The following is a 10029-nucleotide window of genomic DNA, read 5'->3' on the forward strand; positions in this document are numbered from 1 at the left end:
ATATCATACTGTACAGCGCAGATGTCACAGGCAGGATGATCTTTAACAAGCACATCAAGACCTGAGTGTTTTAGTAAAGCGAACGATCACCGGATGAGGAACTCCCGACCTTGTATCTACACACATTGTCCATTTTATCAGCTCCTCTGAACATACAGTAGCACTTTGTAGTACTACAATTACACATTGATTTGGGTGGTGGATATTTCTCAGCACTGCAGTGTCACTGACATGATGGTGCTGTGTTAGTGTGTGTAGTGCTGGTACGTGTGGATCAGACACAGCAGTGCGGCTGGGGTTTAAACCCCTCAGCGTGTCCACTGATGAAGGACTAGAGGACGACCAAAACTAAGTGTGCAGTAACAGATGAGCTACTCTCTCTGACTTTATATCTAAAAGGTGGACCAACAAAGTAGATGTTAACAGAGGGGACAGTGAGTGGACAGTATTTAAAAACTCGAGCTGCACTGCTGTGCTGTGTGATATGGACAATGAACAGAGATACAAGGGAGATCCTAATCCAGGGATGGGTCAGTGTAAATGCAATAGCATATTTATCTTTATCATGTATTCTTATGGGAGATAGCTACAAATCCCTGGCCATGACGTAACAAATGGGTGTGTAAACAAATGGGTTTAGATCAAGTTTGGGTATTAAATTTCGCAATGTCTATATTTCATGGTTGCGTCTCAAAGTGGCAGGTACAGGGCTTGTTGTAAATTTAGCAGCACCAGCTGGATTTGGTTTCAACTTCAGCAACACCAGCTGGGTCTGGTTTCAAATTTAGCTGCACTACTCAGGCCTGGATCCTAATTTTTGTTGTACCAGTTGAACATTTTTGGGCTGGGTCTTGAAGTCCAAAAAAAAAAAAAAAAAAAGCTACAGTTGTCACTAAAGCAGGGATAGCCACCCAATAGGTGGCCCGTAGGCCTAACGTAGCCCACAAGAGCTAAACCTTTGGCCCACCGCCAACACAAATTTTTGCATGTGGAATTTCTTGTTTTTCACCGCTACTGCTACAATACCAGCCCTCTTCAGATGTGAAACCGCTGAGACAAAACAAACAAAAAAGACTCAGCCATGCCCATTTCACCAGGCTAAACCTGTTTCTCAGTATACGTTCTTGTGTGTTCTTACGTTCTTGGGAAACATCAGCAGTCGCAACCCAAGTCCGGTTCTGTTTAAAAGTCCACATCTAGCCAAGTACAGTAACAATACCCGGATGTGTTCTTGCTCGGCCCGTATCATCGAGGATGCACTGGGACTAGACTTCTTTAGACTTGAGGGAGTCATATCTTTCTTCTAGAACGCTTTTCGCACTAACCTCAGAGCGATGGCTTTTTTCCCACCACTGAGACGGTGACTCAAGTACATTGGCGTTCCAATTACGGAACGACCACAGCGTCCTCGCGTCTTTCAGAACTTTGTGCTCGAGAGACGAACTCGGCAAGTTTGTACGACCAAGTTTGAACTTGAAGTACTCTGTATTAAGAAACAGCCTTAACAAAAAAACAGCCAGCAAAAACCCAGTGTCCCAGGGCTTAATGCCACTGGTCCCTAAATGAAAAAAGCAAACCAATCAATGAGCACTGCCCCAATTTCAGGCCTCTTGTTTCAAACCACAGCTGTCACTTCTCTCATTGAATGGTGAGTAAAATCTAGCAACTAGTTAGGCCTACCTATTTACATAGACTTAATATCAATCATCGTGATAATAATATGATTACAGCAATAAAACTGTATGAAATAGTATGGAAATGACACACTGGCCTTTGCCTTTGTGATGTTGGTTGAATGTGGCCCTTGAGGAAAAGTAATTGGGGACCTCTGCACTGAAGGTGCAAACAGTGTAAATGTACCTTAAAGGTACAACAGTGGTGTTAAATCCAGTTGCGGTTCATCACATTCTCTTCTCAAGGAGGAGAGATGAATATTTGTACGTTTTCATTACAGAAGTGTGCAAAAAAAATAAGATTGTAATATAAATCCTGGATATGAAATGGTTTTAAAATCTACAATTATAATAGAATAAGGTACAAATATGTTCCCTAATTATAGAATATGCCCTTGAGGGTACCACCACAGTGACAGTTCTTCTAACACTGTAGGTAGGGGATAGGATTCATAATATACCATCCCAATCCAGTCAACGTCAAGTCACAGGTCTGAGTAAGGTTTCAACAGGACTAATTGGGCCTCATCAGATTAGGTCTCAATGTCGAGGGTACGGTTCAAGTTCAGGCTTCAACTTCACGCCCCTCCACAGCTCTACCACAGGTTTATTCTGATTTGACAAACGAGACAAGTACCTGGGGCCAGGGAGCAGCGCCGTATTTATTCGAAAAACGACGTTCAGCACAAGCTCGAGAAAAGCCAAAGTCATCTGTCTCTGTCGAAGTGAAATGTAAATGCTACTCTGGAAATGAAAATGTCTGCTCTTGTGGCCGAGTCTACATTTCTCCTGCAGGAATAGAGCTGCCATGCTTTTAAATGCTGACACAGGGCCCCTTTTCTCTATCCAGAAGCTGGCCTTGATCATTATGAGGGAAGTCCTGGAGAGGTCCCAGATCAGCGGAACGGGGCAGTGTCGAAACTCAGTAGGGTGTGTGTGTGTGTGTGTGTGTGGTGAGGCTGGGAGGCTGGGAGGGAAAGCTTCAGACGTAAGGTGTTTAAATTTAAACCCAGACTTGGACAGGCTGATTCAGACAGCAGGAAACGGAGGGTGGTGGGCAGCCAACTTGGGAGAGATCTAAAGCTAGCTGTTGATTTAAGGAAGGAGATATGGCGATATGCATCTAAGACATTTCCTTCGTCTCTGCCCTGTCTGCAGCTTCTTGTGGGCTTCATGCCCTCAGCAAAACGAAGATCCAAGTGGTCAGCTGTAAAACACAATTATATCGGCCAGTTTACAGGAAACGCTTCCTTTGTACTTGATTTATTATATTCATGTTGATTGAACATAATGAAGTATTTATTAATCTACAACTAGGCATTGGATGATGTGGAAAGGGTTAAACCAACACGTTCACAAACAGAATATCACTACTGCTGTAATAATGTAATGTGTAATAGTGAAAATATGCAAAATCATAATCATCATAACTTTTTCAGGGGTGACACTGACTGGAGCAGCTTGTATGTAATCTAACACTTGCTAGAATGAGCCGCTCTAGATGTTAACGTAGCTTTATGCAAGTTAATAAAAGGCTTACATCACGTGGCAGGGTTCAACAGTAACGATTGCCCTAGTGCCAGGGGCAAGTAAAATACAACGTCATCTACAGCAACACAACAATCCCTTGCCCTTCATGATGGGAAAGGGGGAGCGATGTGTTAACAGAACAATGTAACTGATGCCAAACTCAATTAACTGGAATATTTAACCCCTCGCCATGAAAAGAATGTCCTTCTCCACTGCAGCTTCCAGTCAAAACAAATCAGAGTTCAAGAAAAACTATTGCTGAAGTGTGAATACAAAACAAAGCGAGTGCGTAGCTTCATTCCAACGCTCAGTTTCATGGGCTTATTTGGAGCTCTCTGTACCTGAGCTTTAACGTCATAACAGACGAATAAAAGAGATATACCTTTTTACCAAAAGAATGAGACTTTTACTAAAGAGTTGATTTAAATTGTAACGGAAGGTGCAGTGATCTAAGTGCCTGTCCGGTCCTTAGGGGATCACTGGTGATGCCTCAGCCACCTGAGACCGGGAGTCCTAGAGCACAAGGGGCCTCACTCTCGCCTCACCTCGCTGTGCACACTGCCAGCCAGTAAAGGTGCCTATCCGCTGGAGGTGCCAAATCTGGGCAGTTTGGATTCTCCTCTGGTGCCTTAAGCCGTTCAGTGGTGTTGTGTAAGCGTCGGTGGGGTGTCTTTGTGTCTCAGAGGAAACATCTATACTGTCTACATCTGTATGACATCTATAACGTGTCTTTTCAGAATAAATACACTTAATGACATACAAATTGTGCACTTATTTACATTATATTTAAAATACAAAGACTAGATCAGGTTAGTTAGTAATTAATGTTTAGGACAATAAACTAAACTAAGGTCAGTTGCCCAGTCAAGCCATTTGGGGAAATTTAAATAAACAAACAAACAAACAAACAAACACTGAAGCTTGTGAACACAAGCCTAGAGTTTGTTGTTTCCGTACCACTTTAAAATAAGAATAAACATATACAGGTTTAATCTGTTTATTACATGGTTGTTAATTAGGTTGTAAACACTTTAAATGTCATTAATAATCATTTGTAACACAGAAATAGAATGGGAACAGTGACCTAACTTTTTTCTAATGTTGAAAGTGTCAGAACTTACAGAAAATGTCATGGCAAAGAATAAGCTAAGACCTAAGAATGTGAATTTAGTCAGTTCGCATGTTAAGTTACGCCACCTTGACTCAATTATATTATGCATCCATTCCATCCATTATCTGTAACCGCCTATCCAACTTAGGGTCGCGGGGGGTCCAGAGCCCACCTGGAACCACTGGGCGCAAGGCGGGAATACACCCTGGAGGGGACGCCAGTCCTTCACAGGGCAACACAGACACACACACATTCACTCACACACTCACACCTACGGACACTTTGGAGTCGCCAATCCACCTGCAACGTGTGTTTTTGGACTGTGGGAGGAAACCGGAGCACCCGGAGGAAACCCACGCAGACACGGGGAGAACACACCAACTCCTCACAGACAGTCACCCGGAGCTGGAATCGAACCCACAACCTCCAGGCCCCTGGAGCTGTGTGACTGCGACACTACCTGCTGCGCCACCCTGCTGCCCTCAATTATATTATAACTTGGGGTTAAATGGTAAAGCGTATTAATAACTATGTGCTGGAGTTGTCAGGCTTAATGTCGACTGATAGAGGAGACAAAGTTAGGTCAGTAACCGACAAGATCTGTGGTGTAACAGTGTAGATAGATGTAGGTTCACTAAATGATTATTAATGTTTTTTTAAGTGTTGACAACCTCAGTAATGAACAGACAGTAAACACTTATAAACCTTTATAAGTCTTATTCTAAACAGGTACCTGTGTTTCTTCTAATGGTGCCATCCAACAGTGCAACTGACAAAAAACCACAACAGCATCTGCCAGCAGGTGTCAGTCCCTTGAAGGAATGTTCCAAGTTGGGACTGTTTTTGGAGGGGAAGTTCCAAGGGGAGTTTCAGGACCAAAGGGGGAAGAGGGTCGGAGGTGAGGAAGGTCAGATATAGTGTGAACCCACTCCTGAGCATTCCAGGAATGTCCGGCATGAGGAGGTCCAAAGGTTACGGCTCAAAACATCACACGTTCCGCAACTTCTAACTCGGGTCACCTGACGGTCTCTCTGCCGTCAAGAGCCGACAGCTCAAGCATTTTTCAAAATGCAAGAGAGCACGCTGGAGGAAAGAAAGACAACTCCCCCGCTTAACATCAAGCTACAGCAGCTCTCCGGAGGAGGCCGTTAGCAGATTAACGGTCAGAGCAAAGAGGGACTGGAATGTGTTTCCGTGCCAGAGAATTTTAAAGTCCTTTCTGAAGTCAAAGCCGCCCAAAACCAACAACTACTGGACTAACAAGAGATAGCTGGAATACGATTGTGAAGGCATTTGTTAATCACAGTGCTGATTCACATGCCTTGGCAGAATGAAAACAGTTCTATTTTATTCAACTATATTAGTATTTACTATATTTATTATTCAACTATATTATTCAATTTAATAACATAATTACATAGTTATTACATTACAAAAAGGATCCTGGTTTGACAGTTTCAGTGCTGCGGTTCGGTTGTCCAAAAAAAAAATAAAAAATTTAATTATACATCCAAAAATTTGTGGAGACCTGCTCATCCATTGTTTTCTTTAGAAAACAAAGTACAATAGGTCATTTGTCCCATATCCTCTCTGTTCAGAAGGATTTAAACTAGATGATGGAAAAGTGCCATGAGGATTTGATTGTATTCAGCCACAGGAGAGCAAGTGTGGGGTCAGTAGTGGTGCTGCATTACCAGTGTTGGATCGCACATCCAGCCACACAGAGAATGTAGTTCCACTGTTCTATAGCCCTATACATTGGGTTTTGATGCTTTCAGGCTGTGCAGCTTCTATGGAGATTACACCAGCTGCGCATACTTTTGAATGCATCTGTCTGCAGTGGATGCAATTTAAAGGAGCTGAATTCATTAGTTATGTGGGATATACATCTACCCTTTCCACACAATATCTGCTAAACCTGAAGAATGTCTAAACAACACTGAAGTGGTGGACCTTGGAGGGTTAAATAGGGCATACATGAATACACACACACACACAAAGACAAACACACAGAGGGGCATTCCTTTGATATCCCAATGGCTTTGCTGAGCAATGAGGTGGCTGTGAAAGAAAGGGATCAAATAGCTCGGTGGCAGTTAGTAGCCAGTGAAGTGTCCAGAACTGAGCGATCGTGGAAAACTCCTATCCCGCTTTCAGCAATCACACAGTTAATCCTTAAGAAGAACACAAGTCTTTTTCATCTGGGCTTGGCATTACAGGAATCCCGAGGACACTCTTCTCACGACTTGCCTGTGAGTTATGGGACATGTGGGCAGATCCCGTGTGGACCCCCATGTGTTGAAGTAAATCAGGGTCCCCAGTGTGTTGTCAATAGCATTCGATCAAGGCTGGTTTACAGCTTTTACTGGCTTCTAAGCTTCAAGATATTAATGTAGAGGCAGAATCTGTCCAGCAACAAATGCTAAAACACCCAGATGTCCATCAAATAAAGAGCAAGACAACGTTACAGATACAATGACAGCTACATTCCAAATGGAAAAAGCAAGGGATAAACTAAAAGCCCATTGTGTGAGCATTTAGAAACGTGAATACAACAAGAAGTCAAACAAATTAACACCAAGGTGATAATACAAGAACAGTAGCAGGAAAAATCCACTCAAAATAAATAAATAAAAAGCCAAGAAACCAAATACAACTCAAATACCCAGTGTCAGAGTATCAGCAAACTCTAAAACAACTAATGGTCCGGCAAAGAATGTGGTGGGTGGGGGAGTATATATATATATGGATTTCCATGATGCTTGGCAACACTATACTTACAAATAATCGGTGCAATAAAGCTTAGATCTGAACTGATGTGTGTGTGTGTGTGTGTGTGTGTGTGTGTGTGTGTGTCAGTGAGAGAGAGAGAGAGAGAGAGAGAGAGAACCAAATACACTACTTCCAGTAAATCAATTGACCTGCATTTATGCAATTGAGAGAAATATTTATATTTATTGATTTACATATATCTTTATCCATTTGTCTAAATGTCTATGTATCTATCTATCTTCAGAATAAGTGGGAGACACACAGACATCTAGAGAAATAAAAAATATATGTAGTAAGGAGCATAACTTAGCATTAAACACGGCAGTGAATGAAGTCAGGGCAATAAAACTGAGACGAATAGAGACACACACAGACATTAACTGAAAATAGTTGTGCTAATGCTTATGGAAGAGAGAGAGAGAGAGAGAGAGAGAGAGAGAGAGAGAGAGAGAGAGAGACACACCAACCATGCCAAAAACACTTACTGAATCCGACTGAATTAAGAGATCCATATACAGAAGACGAATGTACGAAGACTAAATGAGTGCAAGCTTTTTAAACTTAAATAAACTGAACAGAATTGAGAGATAGAGAGATATGCCGAGAGAGAGAGAGAGACAGAGAGAATGAGAAAGAGAGCACGAGATAGACAGCGAGACAGACCTCGAGACGGAGCAAAAGCCAAAACAAATTCCGTGCACTGACCTGCTTGACTTCGGCGGGCATGGCTCAAACCCTGCTGGACAAAGCCCCTCCAAACACACACACACACTAAAAAAAAAAAAAAAAAAGAACTGCAAGAACTGCGTTCCAGTTACAGCGAACTTTCCAAACGTGCGCGTCTCTGTTGTATCTGCTGAAAAAAACCAAAAAGAGAAAAATGCTCCGAATTCTCACGGGTACCTCCACTGTCCGGAGCTCAGAGCAACACAGCCATCGTTCTCATCCACGCTGACGTACTCCTCTCTCTCTCTGCTTGGGGTTCACATGCTCTCTCACCGAAAAAAAAAAACACGCCGAAAAAACCCCACTGAAACGCAGCTCAGCCGAGATGCTATGGACCAAAGATCCTTCGGCTGGGCGAGAGACCTCGGGATAGAGAGACAGACGGGGAGAGGGAAAGAGAGAGAGAGAGAGTGCAAACCAAACCCTGCACACTTGCTGTCTGAAGGAAGAGAGAGAGAGAGAGAAGAAGAAAAAAAAAAGTTTGCCAGCCCCAGAGAACAAAAACAAAAGCGCTTTGGGGGTCGGGTGAGAGAGTGGGTGGTGGAGAGAGAGAGAGAGAAAGAGGAGGGGTGCGTGTGAAAAGAATCCTCTCTCACAAACTGCAGCACAGTCCCTCTCGCTCGCTCGGCTCTCACTCTCTGCTCCACACACACACATTTACATACACACTGAACAGGAGAGAGGGCCAGGAGGAGGAAGAGAGAGAGAGAGAGAGAGAGAGAGAGAGAGAGAGGAGAGCAAGGGAGGGAGGGAGGGAGGCAAGAGGGGGATAATGGACAGACACAGCTGAGAGAGAGAGAATATGAGATAGATGTAGAGGGAGAGGAAGAAGGGAGAGAGACTGAAAGAGATCAAACGGACAGAATGCTGCTCTTATTATAATACTTTTGCAACACTGTTGAAATATATGTAAATATAGTAACAGAGAGAGAGAGAGAGAGAGAGAGAAACAAAGGGTGGCAGGCTGTGTGGTGTTTATGTTATTGTAAGCTTGGGAATATTGTATTTGGTACAACTAAAGCTGTAAGAGCCATACTGAGAGAGGGAGGGAAATATTCATACTCTATTCATCCAAGTTGCATAAGGTCTAATCTTCAATCATCCATTATCTTTAAGCGCTTATCCAGTTCACAGTGGATCCGGAGCCTACCCGGAATCACTGGGCGTAAAGCGGTAACACACCCTGGAGGGGGCGCCACTCCTTCACAGAGCGACACACACTCACACCTACGGACACGTTTGAGTCACCAATCCACCTACTAACGTGTGTTTTTGGACTGTGGGAGGAAACCGGAGCATCCGGAGTAAACCCACGCGGACACAGGGTGAACACGCCAACTCCTCACAGACAGTCACCCGGAGTAAGACTCGAACCCACAGCCCCAGGACCCTGGAGCTGTGCGAGAGCAACACAACTGTGCGGCCCACCGTCAACTCTGCTCAGAAAAATAACACACGCATATTACCAGGCATTCAGATATCCACTAATGCCATTAAAGCCATAGCTCTACAATCAAACCCACGTCTAGTAGAAGTGAGCCGAGTTTCAGTGACTTTGTAAACAACAGTTCAGAAAGTAGAAGAAAGGTTCAGTAAAGTGGCGTTCAGGATTGTATTAAAAAAAACTTCACTTTCACACTACAACTTTCACCATTTGCTAGCTCTCCAGTCTCTTTGGAAACTGGTTCAAAACCCGGGTGTCAGTAAAAGAGTAAAAAACAAAGTGGCTCAGTCAGACATGCTAGGCTTCTTCTCTCTCTGCTGACAGCAGAGAAACTGCTGAGAGACCTACAACTGTTGAATAAATGAGGATATTGCTTTATCTCTGCTCCATAGGTTGGTAATATTGAACCCACTGTAAGGTTTGGAGAGCACTGCATGAAATTAAACACAGACTGAAGACACAGGCCGACTTTAGTGCTACAAAACTAAACAGCTCGAGTACCACATGGGTTTCTGTGGTAATTCAAACAGTGATTAAAAGCTTACAGGTCATTTAAACTTCAGCCACATACCCACAACAGCCGTTTTTCTCCTTAAACACACCATTCCAGTTTAAAAGACGCTGAGCCTCTGAATGTAAACAAACCAGAGAGAACTGCAGTTCCGCACAATTGTAGACATTGCCTTTAAGGCCTTTCCACATCTATTTCTGTGTGAAATATGGAATGGCAGACGTATTTCAGCACAAATACAAATGATCTCTTACACACCAAT

The 10029-nt window shown here is 43.3% G+C and overlaps 1 protein-coding gene across 10 annotated transcripts in view; it reads right to left on the reverse strand.

Moving 5' to 3' along the window:
• Positions 1–10029, reverse strand: part of LOC136678065 (splicing regulator ARVCF-like) — a 293541-nt gene that overhangs the window by 149401 nt on the left and 134111 nt on the right. Inside the window, exon 1 of one of the 10 annotated variants that reach the window (XM_066655877.1) lies at positions 7792–8242. The exons of the other annotated variants lie outside the window; for them this stretch is intronic. Coding sequence (XP_066511974.1) covers positions 7792–7812 — 21 coding nt within the window. The 5' untranslated portion in view covers positions 7813–8242. Of the gene's footprint in view, positions 1–7791; positions 8243–10029 lie in introns of those variants that run through there. 10 annotated transcript variants of the gene reach the window in all.

The sequence above is a fragment of the Hoplias malabaricus genome, chromosome Y (genome assembly GCF_029633855.1).
Source record: "Hoplias malabaricus isolate fHopMal1 chromosome Y, fHopMal1.hap1, whole genome shotgun sequence".
NCBI classification, from domain to species: domain Eukaryota; kingdom Metazoa; phylum Chordata; class Actinopteri; order Characiformes; family Erythrinidae; genus Hoplias; species Hoplias malabaricus.